Raw genomic sequence first — 24,946 nt, forward strand, 5'->3', positions numbered from 1 at the left:
AGACGCCGTTGCGTTGGTTTTCCAGCCAGGTTTCCTTCAATCAACGGACTTGTTACGCCAGCCGGCATTGGACAAGTGACACCAATTAACGAAAATATATCACTGAAAAGACGAAACCGAAATATTTTCCTCATATAAAAAACAATGCATCAAAATATTAAATACAGTGGCGTCACTTTGCATAAAAATTCCCTGTTTTGGTATTTAATCTGGACATATTTCATCCGTGATTTTTTTTTTCCACCGAAAGTAACGATTATTCGACCTTCTCACAGCTGGAATTTGACGGCGTAGAATGAATTCCACCGTCACCGTGTGAGGAATGAGTATGTTTGCGTTTTCTCGTTCCAGCCTTCTTTTTTTTTATCGCTCTAGAGGACACATATTTTCAATAGTACTGTATTGTATATCCATTCCATAGCTGTGCACCAGTGGGCTTTATTTCCATTTATTGCGGACTTTCTGCGCTTTGGTTCAATGACACCATGTCCATGTACTCTATTTGGTGGTGGTGTCTGGACAACAGGAATCCTAGAAATTCTTTTTTTTTTTCTGGGTCTCGGGGACATAGACTATTTGTCTCCATATGGCTGTAATGCTGTTTAGTTACGTTTCTCTTAGTTTCTGTTGTCAATAAAGATAATTTTAAAAACCAGAGTATCCAGAGGTTATCGTCTCTACACAAAAAGAGGCTGAGGCTGGAGTCACAGCCACAACCTTGGAACATGAGGAGTAGCATTTATTTATTGACATTTTTGTTTTTTTGAAAGGTTTGTAGATGAATGTTTCTCAGAGCCAGGTTTTGAGCTCTTCAACTGTAAGTCTGTAATGTGTCTCCTTGTGCAACTCTCCTCGCTGAAAGCACATTGAAGCCTTTCTTACGTTGCTACATGGGCGTCACCTTTGGTACTTAGTTCAGTGCAGCCCTTGGAAGAAAAGAATAAAGCTTGGCAGGTCTTCATTTTCTCACTTCCAACATGTTAAACTGCAACACACAGACTACTGCTAGGGGTCGCACAGGGTCACAGTGGATGCTTCACGGCTCTGGGGCTATAGGTTCATACATGGATTCAGACTCGGTTCTGTCCCTGTGGAGTTACATCATGTTCTGCTCATGTTCACGTGGTTCTCCTTTCAATACTTTGGTTTCCCCCTGCAGTCTTAAGAACTAATTTCAGTTGAATTACTGACTAAATTGCCCATATTGTGTGTATGTCAATGAATGATTGTGCGTGATTGCCGTGCTAATGGCAAGTGTCCCATCCAGGGAGTACTCTGTTTCACACCCCGTGCTACAGAGATAGGCTCTGACCCTGCACTGGATAAGCAGTTACTGATAATGAATGGATGGATATACAGCGATGCGCCATCCTGCAACAACAACAAAACAACTTCTAGGACTCTCTTCTATACTATTTACTATTCTATTTACTTCTATTTTATTTCCTCTATTTACTCATTACTCTCAGGCAACACTGAGCTTTACACCAAACCTTCCAGTTGCTTCTACAAGGACAGGAGGTGTTGTTTGTCAGTTTGAGTAAAAAGTTTAATCAGAGCTGCTCCAGTAAAATTGCACTTCAGTTCCATTCAATATATTTTTATAGAGCGCTGTCCTCGTACAGTGACACAGAGCACTGAATAAAGGATCAGATGTATAACAGAAATAAAAGGTTGGCTATAAATTAAATTACTTTAATAACTATGTAATTGCTAAAACTGTAAGTAAGCCTACTGACCACAGAGGAAAGGACCAAAAAAAAAACTCCCAATTGAAAGGCACAGGAGAAAAAACCTCTGGGAGGGGGGGGGTCCAAGTGCCAGGGCTGCTCACCCTTCCTGGGCATTCTAAAATTTAAAAAAGACTTTAAAGTCAATTTACAGCTATTTATAACATTGTTGCATTTGAATCTTGTAACTGTACTTTTTCGACAACTCGGAATTCTGTTCCCTATTATCTGTTCCTGTGGCACTTTCCTTTTCTGGAATGTTGCCATAAACACTTACTTTAACAGTCATTTATAGGCTCTAAATATCTGGTTATATTTAAAAGTTCAAAGAAAAACTTTCCTTCTCCTTTCAGGTGCAACACTAATGCCCAGTGTAGAATACGTTTTCACCAAATGAGGTATTCATACCCCTATAAATAGTCACAATAGGCCATTAATAAGCATGATGTCTGTCTGTCGGAAGCTGTAAGAGGTGCTTGAGCACGTTGTGAGCCATGGGCCGTATCCTCATCAGAATTCCCAGTGCATCTTCCGGCACAGAGCTGCCCTTGGGCACTCGCACCCACGGACCTGTAGGAAGACTCAGCTAACACCTTGGACACATTTTCCTTGTTGGCCTTATGAACAAGTAAATGCATGACTGTTGAAGAAGACTATTCCAGCAAATAAATAAGAGTATGGCCACAGATGTGCATGAAAAACTGAATATTATTTTAGCCAAAGAAACAATTTTACCATGCACTCATACCATGGATGTGTATGCTTTCATTGTGAGATTTAGCCCATAGCCCAGTGGTCTAGTGGTCCTTTATATTACTATCCACCTAAAAGCTACAACTGCCTTTGTGTAATGACCAGAGAATATTTTTTGTTGCTTAGTCCTGATTGATGATACCTGATAGCATGCTTTGTATTCTCACCTGCAGTCTATGTCAAAAACTATCTCAGTGCTGCTTTCTCAATCAGGTCCCATTTGTAAAAGATATTCTCAATCTCAGCAAGACTGAACTGGTTAATAGAAAGTACACTGGAAATTTGTACCGTCTACTGCAGATTTGATCATGTTATAGATGTTACAGTCATTTCTGAGACAGACCCTTGAAACACTTTTGACCCTTGGTGCGGAGTGTTTAGATTATTTACCTGACAGCAATATGTGCAGAACTTTCTCTCTCTTTCTATATATAGCATTTAAAGTAAATCATTGCAGTTGTTTAGAAAAATGTTAGGTGATGAAAGTTTCCATTTTCCTTCCCAACATCACCTCCAGGAAATGTATATTATTGTATGATTGTTATTTTTTTGTTTAGTAGTTGGTTATTTCCATGTTTCCAGGTGGATGATATTTCTTACCATCTCCAGAAGTGTGGAACGTTGTATACCTATCCTTTGTAATCAAGAACACATGCTATTATTCTATTTTTTCATGGAGAGGGCATACACAGGTTAGATATATATAGACCATGTGGTTTGACAATTCTGTTCACCGACCCAAAAATGATTTAGTTTACAATTCCAGAGTGACGCAAGATGTATTGTATTCCCTTTGAGAAAGTTGATAATTATGTTAAAGAATGGACTCAGCTGTTTGTACGTTTGGGTGTGCTTCTGTCTTTTGTTTGTTTGTTGGCTGACGTCACAACTCTTTATGTCTTCCTGGATAAAATATCAACTGATATAGGGGAAAGAAAATATGTTTTTGAGAGGTGAACAAAACTGGTATTGTATAGTGTTGTGTTTTTAAAAGTCACTGAACTGGAATTTTTATTTGTAAGTGAAGAGCTAAGGAGCTTTTGAAATGGACCTTTCTATATAAATTGGCTGTCTATTGTTTGCTGCTGTCGCTTTTGAGTGCATTTGCTCAAACATATGTTTATCTACATATTATAAGCAATACAGGGATACGACTTTGAGGAATTGCCGCATCGTACACATGAATGATGGTAATTTAAAATGTCCTTCAAGAGCCAGATAATAGGTAATGCCATGGGAAACGCCATCCCAATACATGACAAAGTCTTTGAACATTCATTCCTACTTCTGCAAAGCAATTTTACACAAATACCTGGGATTCCGGAGGGATTCCATGAAACGTCTCTCAAGGGAAAACAAAGGACAACTACAGCATATTGCCTGCTAGGGTTTCTGGACAAAGTAAGGCCTTAGGGTTAGGGTTAACAGATCCACATTTCAAGCCAGCATGAATGATACTATATACAGAATTGCTTGAATTTATACTCAATTTGTTGTCCAACAAGAAACTGATCTGTCAAAAATGAGCAGTATTATAATATTTTTTGTTAGAGATACTGTTATCCTTTGACGCAGGGAGATACTATATTAAAGCTTCTTGTCATAAGTGCTTCCTTTTCCTAAATAGGCTCACTCATAAAACTTAAAACTCACTCATAAAAAAAGAAAACTTTTTTCAGAATGTAAAAGCTGTGAAGGATTTAACTCAAATTTTTTTCATTAGATTTCAAGCCAGAGCATGCTCTTGGGCAGCAGGATGCGAGTGTCCTCTTATTTCTGTAGTAAAGAAATTAACTGCAGTAAAAACAGTTATAAACTGTCAAATAGTCTACCTGCTAATGTCACAGAAAGTCCTTTAGTCAGAATGTTCAAATATACACACAAGGCCCTCTGCTTTTCTCAAGGATACTATGAGCAAAGCTGTTCATTTTTCTGTCCTTCCTGCTAGTTGTTCAACTGTTTGCCAGACTTTTTGTGTTCATGTCCATACTGCTGTCATTATATGTACTGACCAACATAGCTGTTCTTGCTCCTTTCAACTTTCACTGGTGCCAGTAAACCCAGAGTGAATGATAGACTCTTACCATTTGTACTAATCAACCAACTATAGATTACCTCCTGACACACACAGGGTGTTTAGATGACCCCCTGACCACTCCATAACTATCCAGGGTTGAAATCCATGAATCCACAAATCCAAAGAGAATCCAAAGAGGACTGGACAGCCAGCTGCTCTTGGGTAGCCAGAAGATCTTCTCCTGTACCAACCCCTAGAATGATGTTTTCTCTCCTCCCTGGCCCAACATTTTTTTTTCTACTCTTGTAGTACTTTTTTCTCCACAATACACTTTTTAACTTTATATTACTTATATTAATGTTGTTATTGTGCATTGTGTGCTGCTGTGTTTTGTATCCTAATGGCAACAAACTGTACAAGCAAAACAGCGGTGTTGATCAAACAAGCAGTCGATTGATAATCATGTATTCGAAACTATGTGTTCCTCTGGTGTCAAATGTACTTTTTTATGTCTGTATGTTTCTTTGGAGAAAAGTGTCAGTTAAATAAATTGCAAACTGTAACAGTGAGGACATTCAGTAGTGTAGCGGTAACGCTACTTGGATCCAAAGGTTCCAGGTTTGATCCCCACCTCTGGCTGAAGTACTCTTCACCGAATAACTTATCCTAAATTGCTCCACTAAAATTACCCAGCTGTATAAATGGGTAAATAGTTGTGATGTTAACATTGTAAGTTGCTTTGGAGAAAAGTGTCTAAGTGAATAAATGTAAGGTTGTCTGACCATTTAACAAGATCACTGTCCCTGATCATATTGCCATACCACAGTACTCTGCGCTGCTGTGTTGACCATATTGCTGCTCTCTACAATGGCTGTCTGTGCTGCAAAGGTGAGCGTCATTCAGACATGACACCAACTGTAATTTCAGGAGGAGCAGGTGTGAACGGCTGGGGGTATACAGTCAACAGAGACATTACATTATTGCTGAAAAAATACAGATATTTTGTTGCTGAGAATCTAAGCAAATATAGTAAAAAATGTACAGAAGATATAGGGAATGCCCTGGAAATCATAAATAATTATATTCTGCGATTGGTCTCTACTATTTTTAAATGAAGTCTGTTGATAATTTTTAACATGACATATAAAATTTAAAGAATTCTGTTCAGAGATCAAAAACCTGTGGACAGGCTATTGGTAATTTGAAAAACATGATATTTAAGTAATTGTATAGACACAATAAAAACCTGCAAATATGGTACCGGGAATTTATGTTTCAAGTTAGATATAAAGAGTAATGCAGGAACAAAGGCTTTTTGATAAAGCACTGCAAGGGCCAGACCATTTCTGATAAAATTCAGTTGACTTGCGTGATGATGAAGCCATTCCTCTGTGACGTGTTAGCTCCTATAAAGACTCCTCCCCACGCAGAGCTCTGACAAACACGGAGCTCGGCTTTAAGGGAAGAGCACTCTGAGTCAGAGAACTCACCTCCTCCTGTGCAACATGGACAAGCTCTTAGTCACCTTGCTCCTCCTCGCAGGTATGTTCGGCTCCTTGCCATTCACGTTAGCCGAAATTCATCTGAAGTCTAAGAAAAAGCCTCTTACTTTGTTCAGAGTTTGAGCCTTAGGTTTTTATGTATGATTTTATTCCACGCCTGTATCATGCGTTTCTTGGGATGTCCCTAAACTGTGTACAAATTGCTTTAATGATGTTGTGTAGTCTTTCAAAACTGCCTTAGGTTGGCAATGGTGTGTGTTACTACTATTGTTGTTGTTGTTGCAATTATAATTACTCTTATTATTATTTCACCCATTTAACCATCTGGGTATTTTTAAAGCAGAAATTTAGGTGAAGTACCTTACTCAGCCATTAGTTAGACTCAAATCAAACTTGAAGTTACAAGATCGTGTCCATAATTATTATTTCTGCCGTCGCCTGTGTGGTGTCTCATCTACCGTGACAACTGCTAAACTGTACTTTTTTTGTATGTATTCTTCAGTCTCACAGCTTGGCCTGTTGTGCTGAATTTCTCAAGTTTGACTGCCGTACTGAATCTCTCGGTGTAAACTTTTGCTGTTTGGATCCCTTAACTAATGTTATCTGCGAAACGAACTGATGTTTCAGTGTGCAGCGCTACTGGGGCCTTTGAGCTGGACTTCTACAAGGCTGATGTGGAACACACAGAGGTCACCAGGCCACAGCACACTGTGCTGACGGCAGAGTATTTAGAGAGCGACCTTCAGAATTACGAAGATGATGAGTACGATCATGAAGAAGAAGAAGGCTCGTATTCGGACTCTGATTTGCCACAAGGTAGGGAGGCTCAAGGAAACTGCTGTCGATCAGACAGCACAACAGATATCGTTCCAACTATCAGCCTGTGATCAATAAACTTTTATGCTCCACATATCACAGCCGCACCTTCTGGGGGGGAGGCTCTCCTTAACTTGATATTAAAGCGTGACTTACGTGTACCATTCAAGGCTAAAATGGCAGGCATCATAAAATTTCTGAGGAGTTACTTTATGCTTACTGTGAAGGGCAGGAAATATCCAGTAAACCTGACACACCCAAACTAAGAAGTCTAGAAAAAAAAGCAGTGTAACAATATGATGACACCGTTCAGCTCATTGAACTTCACTCTGACTTTTTTCTTTCCAGTTCAGTTCCTGAGTAAACCAGGAGAGAAGGGGAAGAGCCGGAGGAAGGGCAAAGGGAAGAGGAAGCACAAGGGGACCACGGCAAATGGACCCATCACGTCTGGCTACACACAGCACCCAGTGCAGCAGGTCAATCTGGAGGACCCCTGTTCAACTACACACCAGGATTACTGCATTCACGGCCATTGCAAATACATGGAGGACCTGAGGGAGCCCACCTGTGTGTGAGTACAGGGTGGGATTGGGTCTGCGTCTTTGTCTGCCTTTGTGCTCCTGCATTCAGTCATGCGTGTATGCATGGGCACTTCCTGCGCCTGCCTGTGCTTGCCTGTGCTCACCTATACCTGCGTGCCCAGGTGAGCTCCTCTACTCTTTGCTTGGCCTGCCTCCCCCTCCCCCCAGCTCACAGCTGGATTTTTCTTCACAGCTGTAACAAAGGCTACGATGGAGAGCGTTGCGGGATCCGCCTTCTGAAGACGGAGCAGAAAGACCCAGACGCTGACAGCACTGGTGTGGTGCAGACGGTGCTGGTGACCGTCGCAGTTGTGCTATCCCTCATCAGCTGTTCTGCCGTCCTGCTCATGCTGTGCACCCAGTGAGTGCGCCTCGCTGCATCCTCCGGACACATACTGACCCTTATAAAAAGACACCAGCATACTGTGACACGCAGTGGCACGTGCCTTACGATGGTATGATGTCACGCTTCCACAAGTATCTAGCATCAATGGTTAGAAGGTTAGTAAGAAATTCTCTCCACAATGGTCCACACTTTATGGCACCTGAAATTCAGGTAAACACTGTTACATAGCATAGAATAACAGCATGCTGTACACAGAGGATGGACTACTGAAAAGAACTTCAATTAGGGTAGAAAATAAAGTGACAAAAAAGAACATCTGCTATTATAAAACATAGTGTGATGGAACGCTGTCTGATCCTAGTTACAGAACACACAAGAACTTCTTGGCAGCGTACCTGGGAACAAACAGTGAGAAGGAGAAACTTCAGACAAGTACAAGTGGCATGGTGGTCTGAGCAAAAACAGGTATTGTGCCAAGAATCACATTTTGGGGGGACGGGTGGTTTGGGGGGTTGTTTTGATGGTTGGCAGTCCTGTTTCGCCGAAAACCGCAGAAAACATTTTCCCGGGTCCCTCCCCTGACGTGGTGTGACTTTGTTTTGAGTCTGGGAGATTACAGCAGATCAGCAGAGGTGTCTGATGAAACACGATGTACACACCGGCCTGTCACGCTTCATTCCGGGCATTCCTCAATGAATCAATGGGCTCTTTCATGGCCCTGCATGTCTTCCATACCTGGGCACCTTCTCACCCCAGGCATTATTGAGCCATTAAGTATTAGATGCTGAGTTCCCCACACTAGGGATGTAGGTTAAATACCAGACAGAAGCATTACCTTGCCTCAGTAGCGCTCTGAAAAACAACCAGAAGCAAGGATAAATCTCACTGCGTAACAAATAAATGGATGGAACTTTTTCAAATCTATTGAAATCTGTTTTACTCTAAAACTGCCTTTTTTGTGGCTCCAAGTACTGCTTTTTGTCTTCTGAGCAAAATCTCTATTTCTATAACTAGAAAAATGATCAATAAAGAATAAATATTAGCAGACCAGGTATTTTGCTCCTATTTCATCATTTAACATTTCCTGCCTTACAGCTTGACATATACAGTATATAGGAAACTTCCGACCCTGAAAACTTGAATTCAGTACTGTTTCAAAGAACCAACCCATGAGAAAAACATTATATTGCAGTGTCATCACTTAACTGTTTGTCCTTCTCTCGATTAATATTCTGGCCTCTAATAACTTTAACTGTTAAGCATCCCTAAACAATCAACTGGCTGAATTAACATTCAAAATCTGATTTTGTTTCCTCATGACAGAGAAACTCAAAGCAGTTTGGCAGAAGACACCGAACACCGGATCAGCACAAAGGAAACTATTTTTTGTCCAATTTCTTAGAAGTACTGTATTTTGTCTTATATTTATTGATTTGTACTTATTTATTGAAAAGCTACATGATATATGTTAGCATAGTGCAAATGTACACCAGATGGTCCAAAAAGTCTCGTCTAAGAATTAAGTTATTTATTTATTGTTGCTCTGCTTGTGCATTGTAAATAAACCTGCAAGTAAAAATTTCTGTGAAACTTAAGTTGTTTGGAAGTTTTATTACATATATTTTACTTCTAATGTAATATACACTGAACAGCCACAGCATTAAAACCACTGACAGGTAAAGTGATTGTCTCATTCCAATGGCACCTGTTAAGAGGTGTGATACATTAGGCAGCAAGTGAACAGTCAGTTCTTGAATCTGATGTGTTGGAAGCAGGATAAATGGGTAAGCATAAGGATCTGAGCAGCTTTGACAAGGGCCAAACTGTGATGGCTAGATGACTGACTCAGAGTATCTCCAAAACGGCAGGTCTTGTGGGGTGTTCCCAGTATGCAGTGGTTAGTACCTACCACAAGTGGTCTAAGGAAGAACAATCGGTGAACTGGCGACAGGGTCATTTGGTGCCCAAAGCTCATTGGTGTACATTAGGCATGAAGACTAGCCCGTCTGGTCTGATCCCACAGAAGAGCTACCGTAGCACATATTGCTGAAAATCTTAATGCTGGCCATGATAGAAAGGTGTCAGAACACACAGTGCATTGCAGCTTGCTGTGTAGTCGCAGACCGGTCAGAGCGTCCATACTGACCCCTGTCCACTGCCAAAAGCGCCTAAAATTGGCATGTGAGCATCAGAACTGGACCATGGAGCAATGAAAGAAGGTGGCCTGGTCAGATGAATCACGTTTACTTCTACGTGTGTGTCGTTTACCTGGGGAATAGATGGCAGCAGGATGCACTATGCGAAGAAGGCAAGCCGGCGGGGGCAGTGTGATGTTCTGCTGGGAAACTTTGGATCCTGGTATTCATGTGGATGTTACTTTGACACATACCACCTACCTAAAAATTGTTGCAGACTATGTACACCCCTTCATGGCAACGGTATTCCCTGATGGCAGTGGCCTCTTTCACCCAGATAATGCACCCTGCCACACTGCAAAAATTGTTCAGGAATGGTTTGAGGAACATGACAAAGAGTTCAAGGTGTTGACTTGGCCTCCAGATTCCCCAGATCTCAATCTGATGGAGCATCTGTGGGATGTACTGGAAGAACAAGTCCGATCCATGAAGGCCCCACCTGGCAACTTACAGGACTTAAAGGATCTGATGCTAACGTCTTGTGGAGTCCACGCCCCGATGGGTCAGAGCTGTTTTTGGCGGCACGAGGGGGACCTACACAATATTAGGCAGGTGGTTTTAATGTTTTGGCTGATCGGTGTAAAATCTCATGTAAATGAGTCAGTTTTACTCTATACATCTCACTGACAACCAAAGAAAAAATAGTGCTTGGAATATTTGAAAAATCAGATACTGTGCAAAGATTCAGTTGTGATGTCATAACCCAGTCATTCACGTTGGCATCTTGAGGCATCTTTATCTGACTAAAATCAAATAACATCTCATTAACACACACAGATTAACATCTGAATTCTGGTTTTATAATACTATAATGTGAAAAATAAATAAAAAAAATTGTGACTTGTAAAGGAGATATACAATGTAAAACTTTTTGTGAATAGAGGGGTGGCGGTAGGATTGAGGGTGGTTGTTCAGCCATTAGTTGATTGGCCAAACTATTGTTAAAGGGTGAGAAAGAACCGGATCTGCGGCGAAATGTATGTGAGAATGAAACCTACTCTTGAGCACGTGCTCGACTGGACATGCGTTCCACAAAGAGCAGACACATCACATAGAAATGTGATGCAGTCCGACTGCCATTCCATTCGCCAGGATATACTGGTGCTGTTGAAAGCAGTATGTAAACAGTCAAAGTAAAGGTATTTTAACTGTCACACTCACTGTCAGTGTTTTTGTGTTATGTTTACATGAAGGCTCTCTAGACTGAATACATTTCCAATACATCTTATGATATCATACTATATTTAGATTGGGACTGACTCTTACCGAAAGCAATATATGAAACACTCTTTTGCATGGAAGGATATCGAATGAATCGATTCAGGTTATGTAGCTTTCTCAAAGGGAGAACAACAGGGCCCTTCCTGAGACAGACTCACCCTATTAAGTACTGTACTACCTTTTAATTCTGACTTTTAATTTTTCTTTATTTCTGAGCACACATGCAGCCTACCAAACCACACTTTGTGCTCTTTCATGCAGTGCTTGTCAACAAGTAACCTGTTAGTTGCTTCGGAAAAGGTCTGAACAAATGCGCACTATAAATGCGGGTGTCTCCAAAGTTCATTTGCAGTCCTGAATGTGGAAAAAGAACTTCCTGCGAGTTCTATTTTGGTTAACTCGCCTCGCCACATGAAGAGCCTCACCTCTCCTCGGCACAAAGAAGAGGTTTCAGATGAATGCCTGAATGACTGCTTTCATTGTCACGCGGCAGAGGTAAGCGTTCGGTAATTACAGGGCACAGGTGAAAACTGCCAGGAGCAGAACTGGCACAAAAGGCTTCGAACACCTGCAAAGGTCAGCGAAGACGGAGTTGGACTGACTGACATTTGTATTTCCCTGACGCAACGTGGCCCGAAAAATCTACCACAGATCAACACTGGCATAAACGAATAGACAAGGAGGGCACAGCGACTGCGATACTTACGTTTTCAGCTTTTACAGGGTTTAGCCCATCCTAGGGGACTGTAGCTATGAGAATTAATAAAGAGACACACTGAGGGAGAGTGTGAGGAAGAGACTGAATAACGCTAAGCCAATAAGCAGGCACTGCAATTACTGAGGCCTAATGCAGAATATTCCTTAATGTTGCAAGTGATCCATTACAACATAACTGTACACGCTGTGCCTCACTTCGGCAAACAACGTGATGTGAGAAGTGGAAAAAGCTCTATCGGTGCAGACAACATTACATTGTTGTCATTGTTTCTTCTGTTTATTATTGACTTCACAGTTCCTGACTTTATACTTACCCTCCAGGTTTCCTATTGCCTGTCAGGAAACTGCAGTCCACCAATAACCTGACACTTTTAAAATCCTACAATTTCTGGAGCTGCTGTACCTTTGCTCTAATTCCGTCCTTTCTGTCAAATTATGTGCCTGTGTTTTACTATCGTTGAATTAGCGTTTTATGCTCTTAACATGAGATAAGCTTGTCTGTAGCAGAAATAATTGCATAATAATAACTGTAATAAGATCACATCGCACTCTATGAAGCGAACAGACACACACACACACATACACACTGGCTGAAACCGCTTGTCCCAAGCGGGGTCGCGGTGGACCGGAGCCTACCCCGGCAACAACAGGGCGGGAGGCTCGAGGGGGAGGGGACACACCCAGGATGGGACACCAGTCCGTCGCAAAGCACCCCAACTGGAACTCGAACCCTAGACCCCCCAGAAAGCAGGACCCAGCCAAACCCATTGCACCATCACCCCCCACCCCAGCCAACAGGCACCTATCAATAAATCCTTACAGCAAGCCTAGAACAATGCCAGTCAATGACATACAGATGTAGAGCTCTTAAAGGTTCCTTTCAGTAGACATATGAGACTGGTGAGGTGATATTGTTGTCATGGTCATTTCATGCCACTGTGTCACTGGGGCACAGGGGAAGTGTACCGGTGAGCGTGTACCACAGAACAACAGTGATTCAACATAGCAACAGATGCTGAAGAATGAAGAGGTGGACAGTTTTTATTGACTTTATTTTGTTGGCTGCTATAAGGGAGTACCAGCGCAGACTGGACATGGGGTAGTGCATATATTTCAAGATACGGACCCGGATATGTGAAGTATTACAACAGAACAATTTTGATAACAAAATAGATGTAATATAAGTTTAATATATGTTTACTCTAAATGACTCACTTCAGATAAAAGCACGCGTGATAGAAGACTCCTGCCCACATCCAGTCTGTGTCTCTACCTGCCCATTGCGGGTTGCATCAGCACACACCTTCATCATACCATCCGAGACTGTGAGACCACAAGAAAGGACTGCTTACGTTGAAGAATTAGTTATATTTAATGACATATGCAACAAAGGGAATTCTGCAATTTTTTTAAGCTTAACTACACGTTTATACTGTGTCTCAAGTCTGTGTGCTCATATCGGGCACAAAAAACAAAATGACAATACCCAGCACTACAGGTTAAAGTTTCAATACAGGATTTCAATACAACATGCTTGGTACGACTTGTAGGTTTTGCTAATAGGGTCAAGTAACAATGATTTTAGGGGATGGTACAGTGAATAGTGCTGCTGTGTCACAGCACCTGGGTGGTGCAAGAGGATGTGATCTTGATCCCCGCTCAGTCTGTATGGAGTTTGCATGTTCTCCCCGTGTCTCTGTGTGAGTTTTCTCCCACAGTCCAAAGACATGCTCTTCCGGTAGACTGGTAACAGTAATTCACCCATAGTGTGTGAGTAACAGAGAGTGTGTTTTACTGACGTCTGGATGAGTAACTCATTGTAAGTAGTGTAAGTCACCTTGGGTGAATAAGGTGTGGGCTGATAATACTTCATACTGTTCATTGGAAGTCCCTTTTGTAAACGTATGTAAATCTCAGATTGTAAGGCTTTCAATTTACAAATATTTGTTTGCAATTTGTCTTCATAGTCCTGAACCACTGGGTGGTTGTGTACATATAATGTATCTCAGTCTAGGCTGTGTGACCACTGGCTGAAAAGTGGTTTCATTTACATTAAATTATATTTATACATTTAGCAGATGCTTTTCTCCAAAGCAATGTACATCTGATAGAAAATACAATGTGTGCATTACAGTAGCAGAAAGAGAGACTTAGCTGCAGATGCATGATTCTAAAGTACAGTTACTTTCCACCATTTACATTTATTTATTTAGCAGATACTTTTCTCCAAAGCAGCTTCCAGTGGATACTATGTAGTGTTATGAGCCCACACCCCTTATTCACCACGGTGACTTACACTGCTAGATACACTACTTACACTGGGTCACTCATCCACACATCAGTGGAACACACTCTCTCTGTCACTCACACACTATGTAATACTATACTATAGTACTATAGTGACTTCACACACAATGTAATAGAAATAAAAATACTGAAGATGACGACGATGATGATGAATGTGCTGTTTCCGTATGATATTACATTGCCGTTACCTCGTGGTCCTCATTGGTGGACAATGTCAGTGTGACATGATGCTTCCCTGCTGATTTTTGCTTAGGACAGTTATGTTTCTGTGCAAGTGTTTGGACTATGGGAGGAAACGAGCACCTGCAGGAGCGAGATGGATAAACCTTCATGAGCAGCTGCGTGAAGGTTTTACCCATCTCAAAGTTATAGTGTATGAACATTACACATTACATGAACTTCAGAGATCATGGGTGAAGTGAGTCCAGAAGACGTGAGTTGTAAGACCGTTTTTACATGTGGACAGAGATTCCTTCATCAGTTCGGAGTGAGAGAACCACATCAGAACGAGAACCGAGAACCTTTGTGCTTTTGCTTTTGGACCTTTTGTGCATGGGACCACCAAGTGGGCAGAGGTGGAGAAGCGTACCAGTCTGGTTGGAGTGTAGTGGATGATCAGACAAATACCCGATCATGTAAATATAAATGTAAGTACAAACCCCATTTCCAGAAAAGTTTGGATATTTCCTAAATGCAATAAAAACAAACATCTGCAATTTGTAAATTCTTCGAACCTTTGTTTAACTGACAAAAGTACAAATAAATGACAATGTTTTGGCTGACCAATTTGATTATATTCTGTATATGTAAAGAAATTTAGAATATAATGCCTGCAACACACTCAAAAGAAGTTGGGACAGAGGCAAAATAAGAACAAAATGTTTATATAATATCGAAGTAATACTGTTTTGGAAGATTCCACAGCAAGCAAGTCAATTGGTGACAGGTGAGGGTATCATGACTGGGTATAAAAGAAGCCTCCACCAAAGGCACCGTCTTTGCAAGCAAGGATAAGATGTGGCTCACCACTTTGTGCCAAACTTCTTGAGGGAATTGTCAGTCAGTACAAAAAGAAAATTTCTCAACGCAAGATTGCAAAGAAATTGAGGTCTTTCACCATCTACAGTACATAATATTGCGATAAGGTTCAGGGAATCCAGAAAACTCTCAGTGTGTAAAGGGCAAGGCTGGAAGCCACTAATGAATGTGAGTGACCTTCGAGCCCTCAGATGGCATTGCATGAGAAACCGTCATGCTACTGTGATAAATATAGCTATGAGGGCTCAGGAGCGGATCGGAAAACCGTTGTCACTTAACACAGTCTGCCGCTGCATCCTGCATCCAGAAATGCAACCTGAAACTCTATTACACAAGGAGGAAGTCATACATCAATTCTAAGCAGAAACGCCACCGAGTTCTCTCGGTGGGCCAAAAGGCATTGGAAACGTGCTGTGATCAGATGAGTCCACATTTCACCTTGTTTTTGGCAAAAACGGACATCGAGTTCTCCATGCTAAAGACGAAAAGAACCATCCAGACTGTTAGCAGTAAAAGGTGCAAAAGCCAGCATCTGCGATGGTATGGGGGTGCGTCAGTGCCCACGGCATGGGTGACTTGCATATGTGTGAAGGTACCATCTACGCGGAGGCGTATATTGGGATTTTTGAGAGACATATGCTGCCATCAAAGCAACATCTTTTCCCGGGAAGTCAACGGTTATTTCAGCAAGACAATGCCAGGTCTCACTGTGCGTGTGCTTGACTGGCCTGCCAGAAGTCCACATCTGTCTCCTATTGAAAATGTACATCACTTCATGAAGAGGAGACTGAGACAACGGTGACCAGTGTGTATCCTCAGTTCTCAAACGATTAAAAAGTGTAATTAAAAGGAAATGTGATGGAACATGGTGGTAAACATGCCTCTGTCCCAAATTTTTTTGAGTATGTTGCAGGCATCAAATTCTGAATTTGTTTATATATACAAAATACAATTAAGTTGGTCAGTGAAAACACTGAAAATCTTTTCTTTTTACTTTTGTCAGTTAAATAAAGGTTCTAGATAATTAATAAATCACACATTCTTGGTTTTATTCCATTTTAGAAAATATCCCGACTTTTCCGGAAATGGGATTTGTAGTTGCGCAGTCTGTTGTTAGATAAGTACAGATCCTGTGGATATTATGCAGGACGTATCTGGAAGTCCAAGTTGTGGCTTCGATATGCTGAGAGAAAGACAGACTTGAGTCAATCATCACTCCCAGTCTCTTAGCTGAGGAGGTAGGCAAAATCAGTGAGTTGTCCAGTTTGATCGAGAGATCATGACAGGAAGACAGGCCAGCTGGGAGGTAAAGAATCTCTGTTTTGCAGAGGTTGAGTTGTAGGTGGTGATCAGACATCCATGCAGAGAAGTCTGACAGGCAGGCAGCAATGGGCGCGGAAATGTCTGATGCTCCAGGTGGAAAGGAGAGGAAGAGCTGAGTATCCTCAGCGTAGCAGTGGTAGGTTAATCCATGGGAGCTGATGACAGGGCTGAGGAAAGATGTATAGACTAAGAAGAGCCCTGTGGGACACCTGTGGTTCTCCCTTTGGAGGGCCAGGAAACCAGAAATGGGGCAAAATCCAGGTTTTGGATTATTTGCTTCCTGGGACACAACCTTTTCCACTTGCCTTGGCATGTTTCAGATTCAGTTACCCCTAGAGAAAATGCCCATCTTTGGGTGCTCTTATAGAAGCAGGTTCAGCTTGAAGCCATGGAAGCTGACTCACTCATCCATGTATACTTATGAAGATCATCACAGATTTGGAGGGGTACATGTTTATGGAGCTGTAGACTTCCCAAGTCAAAAGATCAAAGAGAAAACACCTCCAGATCTGATAAGCAAAAAGGGCAAACTCTTTGATACAGGAAAATGTCATCTTCTGGCTTTTGAATCAGATGTTGGCTGTAACTAAAAATCAGTGTGGGACATAACAGAAGATGGCAAGATGTCTGACACAAGCATACCCAAGAATGTTGAGCTCAATGCTCAAGGTATTCTGACTGATATGAAACTCTGGGACCTCAAACACTGGAGGTGGAATAACAGACAGAGGTAACAATATGGATCAAGAATTTGATTGTCTTTGAGACTGAGGGGTGGGGAAATTTCTTGGAAGCTGCTGCAGTAAAACTATCAGTGATGTTTTGTGGTCATTGTAGTGCACTCTGTAAAATAAAGATTCTTGGTGGATCTGAATAAGAACTAGTGAAGCAGTGAGCAAGAACAGACGAAGAAGAACTCAGATGACCAGATGGGGTTTGCAGTGAAATCTGATGTAGCTGTCAAAAGTGTGGTAATGTTAAGAAAGATGCTGTACCACACAAACTTCACATAAGGAAAAAGGGGGCAGAACCCAGGATGGGATCAAAAACCACTTCACAAGGAACAATCTTGTATTTACTGTAATGTGTATGTGTCACTGAGGATGAGGGCAAAGTTCTTGATTACGGTATTACCGTACTGATGCACGATTGTATTACAGTAACAGGTTGTGGAGCGGTAAAGAAACTCATGATTCATACATAGGGTTAGATACTATAAAAATGGAGATTCATTATGGGACAAAATACATGCCGGATTACAATTAAATCCAATACTGGCTTTTAGAGATTACTCTTTATGATGGTTCTTAATTACAGCACTGGGTATTCATACCGGATCATGAAACGCAACTATTATGTTACTATGATGCGTATAACACATTTTAAATTGTTCAATAAAATACACACTGAAACCACTTGTCCCATGTGAGGTCACGGCAAACCAGAGCCTAACTCGGCAACACAGGGCACAAGGCTGGAAGGGGAGGGGACAAACCTAGGACAGGATGCCAGGCCATCGTAAGGCACCCCAAGCAGGACTCGAAGCCCAGACCTGCCAAAGAGCAAGACCTGGCCAAACCCACTGCACCACCGCACCCCCTTGGTAAAAAAAAGTACAGATAAATGACCTGGAACATAAAAATTAAGCATGATGATGACTGATTTAAAGCAGTTTGGTGGTACAGCGGATAGTGCTGGTGTCTTGGTGCCCTATGGGTGCTCTGGTTTCTTTCCACAGTCCAAACATGTGTGTTTTTTTAGGTGAATTGGTGTTTCTAAATTGCCCATAGCATGTATGAAAGAGTATACATGTTACATTGTTTTCATGTACAGGTGGGTGAATGTGTTGAGAGAGTTTAGTACAATGTACAGTATCTAGCATTGCCAGTCACTTTGGATAAGGGCACCAGCTGAAGTAATATATGGCTGTTCCTGACACCTCACCCAGCATAGGAGTTTCAGAATAAAGACTAGAGTCCAGACATCCAGAGACACTATCCTCTTGTTCCACACACCAGCACATTTGTCACGTCATTTGGAGAAAAGTGTCTAGTAAATGAATAAATCTAAATGTACAAGACGGGCTGAAAAAAATCCAGCATGTGTTCTTATACAATACTGATCCACAAGGAAAACTGCTGCTGTATCTCTAGAAAGAGCTAAGCAAAGGTGCGATTAGATTCATTTTGTAAATTCTAAACAGTATAACTTTTAATGCAAAACAATTATAAATTATACAAGCCACTTGATATAAACATGTGTTAAGTAATCACTACTGTCACAAAGGTTCAGTGCCGTATTAAAAAGTGTTAGTCTACATGTCAGACTAGATCAAGAAATGAAGTGTTTAAATAATTAAATTAAGCAATTTCTACAATAACTAATGATAAAAAATTTCTCTATTAAAAGTAGACAACTGATTAAGGTGCACACTGTTCACACTCTAAAATAACATACATAAGGGTGCTTTTTTTGGTGGCAAGTATATGAAGTTCAGCACTGTGGGTGCAGTTTTAGCTGATTTGTTCAGTTTGTGACTGGTTTGTATGCATCAGGCATTTGGTTAAGAGGACCTGTATGAAATTACATAACATGAACTAACTTGAATACCGGCGCATCCTGTCAGCACTAGCCAGACTGAGAAAAAAAAAAAAAAAACCCGTTTGCTTAATTTCCTTTTCATTTTCAGAGAAAATGTGGACACCTCACCTACAAATAAAACTTGGGCAAGTGACAATGGATCTGATTATCCACATAATAAACCGACTTCCTCAACTGATTCATGTTTTATTGATCCAGTTCCTCAATGACTCGCACCAGGTCAAGATGCAGACATTTACAGGAAACAATTAAATATTTGTGGAGTTAATCAGAGGATCATAGATTAGCAGCTGAAGAATGGAGTTCTTTTTTGGCAGCACTTCTACTTAAAGTACATCTCAAACACCTTCAGCAAGCTCTTGCCACTGGTCTGACAGCCTCAAACGCAAATACGTCTGTAAGTAAGCATGCCATTCATTTTTTAAATCTTGAATTTATCTCTCCATGCTCGAAGTTGAATCAGCCTGGGTCTAAGAACTCGCTGCCAATCTTTCCTTCTCCATGCCTAGAGCCTTCCATTTCTTACAGCTGCGTACACACAAAAACATTCTTATTGTACCATCAAGTTGCAGTATTTCAGATGTGCAACTGAAAAAAGCATGAAAAGTTCCCTTGTTAGATCTTCACTCATTTTCATAAACCACTTGTCCTGGTCAGTGTCGCAGTGGTCTGGCGCCTGTTCTGGAATCACTGGAGGCTAGGCAAGGGGGGGGTTTACCATGGATGCGACGCCAGTCTATCACAGCCCTATCAAAGCTTTGTCCTAAAAAATGTGACATGCATCGATGTTGTTTACATTGTCAGCATTCTAACATTCTTTGCTGTGATATATTTTTTTTGACATTCAAGAACATTCTTGTTCCATCCCTAAAATTTGGCAATACAAAAAGTCCTGAGGAACAAACTGAGAGCAGTTTTCAACCAGTCTGCTCTTTGGATGTCATCTGTGTTGTGTCACGGCTGCCCAGAGCCTTCTAAGGGAAAGGTCTGGAAGAAAGGAGTTTGCCACAACTTCACTCGTCCTCCATCGGAAACAAAGCTCTCGCTCCTTTGCTCCATCACCAAAACATGCCTTATGCTTGGCCACCATCTAAACCCAAACACAGCGGAGCAGACCACAGCAGCATACCAGAACCCCCCTCTCCGATGGCAGGCAAAAGTGGGGAAACTGAATAGCTCCAGTTCCATCTCTTCTTCTCCAGAGTGGAACATCTGGGACCACCCTCGGCGGTCACACAGAAATGATGACTAGACCAAAACAAGGGAGAAAGCAGGGCATAGACTACCAGTCAGTGGCAAAATTGTCATTTTAACTCTTTCGTAGGGCTCTGACAGGAAGGTCAGTGTGCTGTAGTTTAATTGGCATTCATGTGTTAAAAGCACTCATCTGTTGTATCCTGGAAAGACAAGTCTATACAGTTCAAAATTGTGTAAGAGGATGTCAGTGAAAAGATAATCTGGGAAGGGCTGGAGATGGCAGCCACCAAACCAGGCCAATAAAGTAATTATAAGAAATTTACAGGGTCTCTCACACACAGGCTAAAACCGCTTATCCCGAGCCGGGTCACGCCGAGCCGGAGCCTAACCCGGCAACAAAGGACGCAAGGCTGGAGGGAGAGGGGATAGACCCAGGACAGCACACCAGTCCATAGCAAGGCACCCCATGCAGGACTCGAACCCCAGACCCAGCAGGAAGCGGGACCCAGCCAAGCCCGCTGCACCACCGCATCCTCCATATGCAGGGTCATTACATGAAAATGACTATGTAGATGCAACAGAGTTTTTATACAACCTTTAATGAGTAACTTTAGACACAGACTGTTACATAAAATTGTCCCTTGAGACATCACCATTTATGGTAACACGTCCCAAGGGAAGCGTGCACTTCACAACAGAATTCTAAAGCATTTTCTGTGGGACATTCTCCTCATTAGCTAAGGGACGTACATTTGGCATGCAAGAAAATGCCACTGTGACTGGTTCCATTTTCCAAGCTCTTTCAGGAAACCTCAGAATGATTTGGTCTTTACCAACAGGGCTCCAAAATTTGAGCAAAAGAGTAATTCTTCCTCAAGAAATGGAAAAAATTCCTGGGCGATTAGAAGTTTTGCAGGACACATTTTGAGTACACAGTAGCTGGTGACCTTAAAGGTCAAAGCCTATATTTAACTGCGCCACTGAGGCTTTTTGGTGTGCTGCGAAAGTAAAGGTGATGTTAGATGCTGAAGTTTACATTCCAATAAACATTTTCCTTCCACCCCTTTTCAGCCTTGCGGAACAGTCAGTTAATCTCCTGCCGTTCTTGGAAAGAGCTGTTTGGGGAAAGCGGACTGAGGGGACATCTGTGACACGTAGGTGGTGGCTTCCTGGAGAGGAATCGCAACGTGACAGCCTGCATGGACCCAGACAGGCTGCTTCTCCTGGCACCTGCAATCATCTCACTTCCTTTTAAGTTTCCTTTCATTAGGTTTTTCCACAGAGACATGCACAATGGTGCTTGTCTCCACATTGTCACGGCACACAGCCTAAGACTGGGGTTCCGAAATTTTTTTAAGCAGAGACCCACAAAATGCCATAAGTCTGTCCAAGGAGTCTTACCTCCAGAATGGTTCATCCAACAAGCAAATGTACAGCACCTGTATCTAATAATAAGAACACTTAACAACAATGAAGTTTGTGTGCAGCTTTAAAACTTGTCTTATGACACAGCAAAAGAAAACAACAGTTGCACTAAGAGTAGTTCAAATATTAGCTATGCATTAAACATTTATAAATATCACAGAGGTTGATATGGAAGAGAGGCAGTTACCATAGGGATGAAAAACATGTTGTGGTCGTATCTAAAGTTATTTTATTTTCTCTTCACTTTGCTCCAGAACCCCACAAACCTTCCTGCAGAAGAACCTCTAGTTCTTGTCTGGTTCTGGTCTCGTTATGGTTTGATCTTAGAGAAACACTTGGAGCAGGAATAATTCTTCTCTGAACCGGCAACTGAAATTTGATGTCAAAAAGAAAGATATTCCAGCTCATGACACATCAGGTCCATTATTCACAAAAACCAATTTCTTTGAAAAAACAATGACCTGAATACCTCTATCCGATGACTAGTAAACGGAAATCATGAAATTTAAAATATTGCTAAAGACTGCTGAAATTATCTTGCGAAAGGACATTCCCCTGCTCAGTTCATGAGGGGAGCACAGATCTGGGATGATGCAACTGCAGGAAGTTCCGATAGGAGTACCCTTTTAATAGTCATCCAAGATTTGCCTGCATTTATTGCCTTAGATAATATTTCCTCAAGGCACCTTCAAATAAATTACCTTGATGTTTGGCAGCTCCCTCTGGACTGATGGGTTCTTTGTTAAAAGAGTCCATTTTCCTGGTCTTAACAGTGCTGTGAAAAAGTATTTCCAAAGAAATGACAAACCAACAATATTGGTGTCGCTTTTCTCTCTCAGTGGGCAAATATGTTTTCACAGCACTGTACATGGGATCTGTACCTGAGGCCCCCTAGGGTGGCGGCTGGCCTGCTCAAAGAGTGAGCCGGCAGTTGTAGGGGAAAGGTGAGCAGGGCAGTTCACCACCTGGCCAATTTCACAATGACGTGGTCAGAGCAAATATTTACAAAGTGGGTAACATGCTTGTTTTGTAGTGAAACATTTCAACATACCATAACTTAAGAGTTGCTTTCATCATCCAATTAAGCACACATACGCAAATTCTGCGGGTCTTCATCTAATTACATGATCCACGCATCCCGTTGCACCACTTAATACATCATTTGAGCACATCCACAGCTAAATTATGCGGTAAAGCAATGACATCACAATGACTAAGCTATAACGCAATGGACCACAACAACTTTGTTTTCAGTTTTAGTTCTAATTTAAATTTCATCATCATTTAAGTGAAGTAAGATGAGTTAACAGGAACGAATAATTAATAATAATGAGAGCATAAGGAGTTAATTGTTTGTCAAAAAATAGGAGCTGGGCATTACTGATGCTCTCGTTAGTGAACTGAAAGATACTGTAAGTGCACAGTGTTAGGAACTCTAGGATAGATGCATCAGTGTTTGGAGGTGAGAAAACTGTCTCAATGGTAACGCCAAACACTTTGGAGGTTTATTCCTGTGGCTGCTAGGTGGCACTGGGTTCAAATGTCAAGGTGTCATGCCAGTGTATTCTGGCACGTACTGTATTGTTAGCCACTATTTAATGGCCTTTGGTGGAATGGCATGCAGTTAATGTATAAAATCAGAAGCCACAAGGCATCATTAAGGAGTGACCGTAAGCACCAACTGGAAGATGCTGCAACAAATAGTAAACAATTTTTATGCTAAGTTGAAGACAGTTAATTAAATTAAATTAAATAGAGTACCATTTACCAAAGAAGCACAATGAGACTGCTCAGACGACACGTTTTTACCTGTCCTTAAAATATTATTTATTTTAGTAATGGAGCAAAGAAGCAACAAAATTTATGTCACCCATCCAGGGTGTACTCCCCTTCAGCCTTGTGTCCAGTGCTTCCAGGCTTGGCTCTGGTTCTCCGTGGCATTGCTCAGGACAACTGGTTATTGAAACTGGAAGGATGGATTTTCTTTTCACTTTCCAATGTACTGTATATCATCATACAGTAGTGTGAAAATGTGGAAAAATTTAGGAAAGACCAAGTTGTTGACAACACACAGTTGCCTAACTACAGAACCCTGCAAAAGATTCTCTTCAGTATATATTTCGTAAGGTGTTTTTTTCATTTACAGGACCCAGTTACATGAGGAAAAGGTTCACTCATGGTCCTAGGGTTAGGACAGGTTCTGTATTTATATTTATTCATTTTAGGTGACACTTTTCTCAAAGCAACTTACAATTATTTAACCATTTAGACAGCTGAGCAATTCTTCTTGCTGGAACAATTTAGGGGTAGTACAGCTACAGGTGGGATACAAACTTGTGACCTTTGAGTAGAAAGGCAACAGCTCTAACCACTACACTACCAACTGCTCCTTGATAGTACTAAGAAACAAAGGGAAGTTTGAAACAATATTGACATCTATTGGTCATTTACTGTAATAAGAGAACAGAGCAGTAAATGCTGTTTAGCTGCTGGTTTCACGACATACTCTATGTACATAACACATAGCCTGCTGTAGATAAGTAAATACAAGGGCAACATAACGGTGGTTCATTTCCAATAGTTTCAATAATTTCACACTCCGCAAATGCACAATGAACTGAATCACCTGAATAATTGTGTGATTAGTTGACAGAATGAAATCAAGAAATTAATTGTTAATGTATCTTCAGACTATGATCTTTTACAGACAGCTCATAGTAAGTTACTCAGATCACAGGATACATGCAGTGTGTTTTTATAAACCTCACTCAGTCAAAAAACCTAGATTGTTTATTAAACATTTGAGAGAGAAGTGGGGGGTGCGGTGGCACAGTGGGTTGGACCACAGTCCTGCTCTCCAGTGGGTCTGGGGTTCAAGTCCCCCTTGGGGTGCCTTGCGACGGACTGGCGTCCCGTCCTGGGTGTGTCCCCTTCCCCCTCCGGCCTTACGCCCTGTGTTACCGGGTAGGCTCCGGTTCCCCGTGACCCCGTATGGGACAAGCGGTTCTGAAAATGTGTGTGTGTGTGAGAGAGAAGTTTAAATATATGTATTTATGCATTTTAGCTCTACATTGTGCCTTTGTAAACAAGTTCAGCAGTGTTTTTGACCGTTTCATGTCCAACAAAACAAACTCTAAATCTGGAGTTACAAAACATCCTGCTGAGAACATTGCATAC

At 41.5% G+C, this 24,946-nt stretch overlaps 1 protein-coding gene across 1 annotated transcript; it reads left to right on the forward strand.

The window, feature by feature from the left end:
• Window positions 1–5,950: 5,950 nt before the first annotated feature.
• On the forward strand, window positions 5,951–8,205 carry LOC108938501 (proheparin-binding EGF-like growth factor). Its single transcript, XM_018759079.2, has 5 exons — window positions 5,951–6,042; window positions 6,630–6,818; window positions 7,167–7,389; window positions 7,593–7,760; window positions 8,107–8,205. The coding sequence occupies exons 1-5, from the start codon at window positions 6,006–6,008 to the stop codon at window positions 8,198–8,200; spliced, it is 711 nt and encodes a 236-aa protein (XP_018614595.1). The 5' UTR covers window positions 5,951–6,005; the 3' UTR covers window positions 8,201–8,205.
• Window positions 8,206–24,946: the final 16,741 nt, after the last annotated feature.

This window comes from Scleropages formosus, chromosome 17 (genome assembly GCF_900964775.1).
Source record: "Scleropages formosus chromosome 17, fSclFor1.1, whole genome shotgun sequence".
NCBI lineage: Eukaryota > Metazoa > Chordata > Actinopteri > Osteoglossiformes > Osteoglossidae > Scleropages > Scleropages formosus.

What these genes read in the sequence shown, in the direction of transcription:
- LOC108938501 (XM_018759079.2), top strand. Translation starts at nt 6,006, where the DNA reads ATGGACAAGCTCTTAGTCACCTTGCTCCTCCTCGCAG. An exon ending in GGACTCTGATTTGCCACAAG is followed by an intron (nt 6,819 to 7,166) that starts GTAGGGAGGCTC and finishes TTTTCTTTCCAG; the next exon opens with TTCAGTTCCTGAGTAAACCA. An exon ending in CTGAGGGAGCCCACCTGTGT is followed by an intron (nt 7,390 to 7,592) that starts GTGAGTACAGGG and finishes TTTTCTTCACAG; the next exon opens with CTGTAACAAAGGCTACGATG.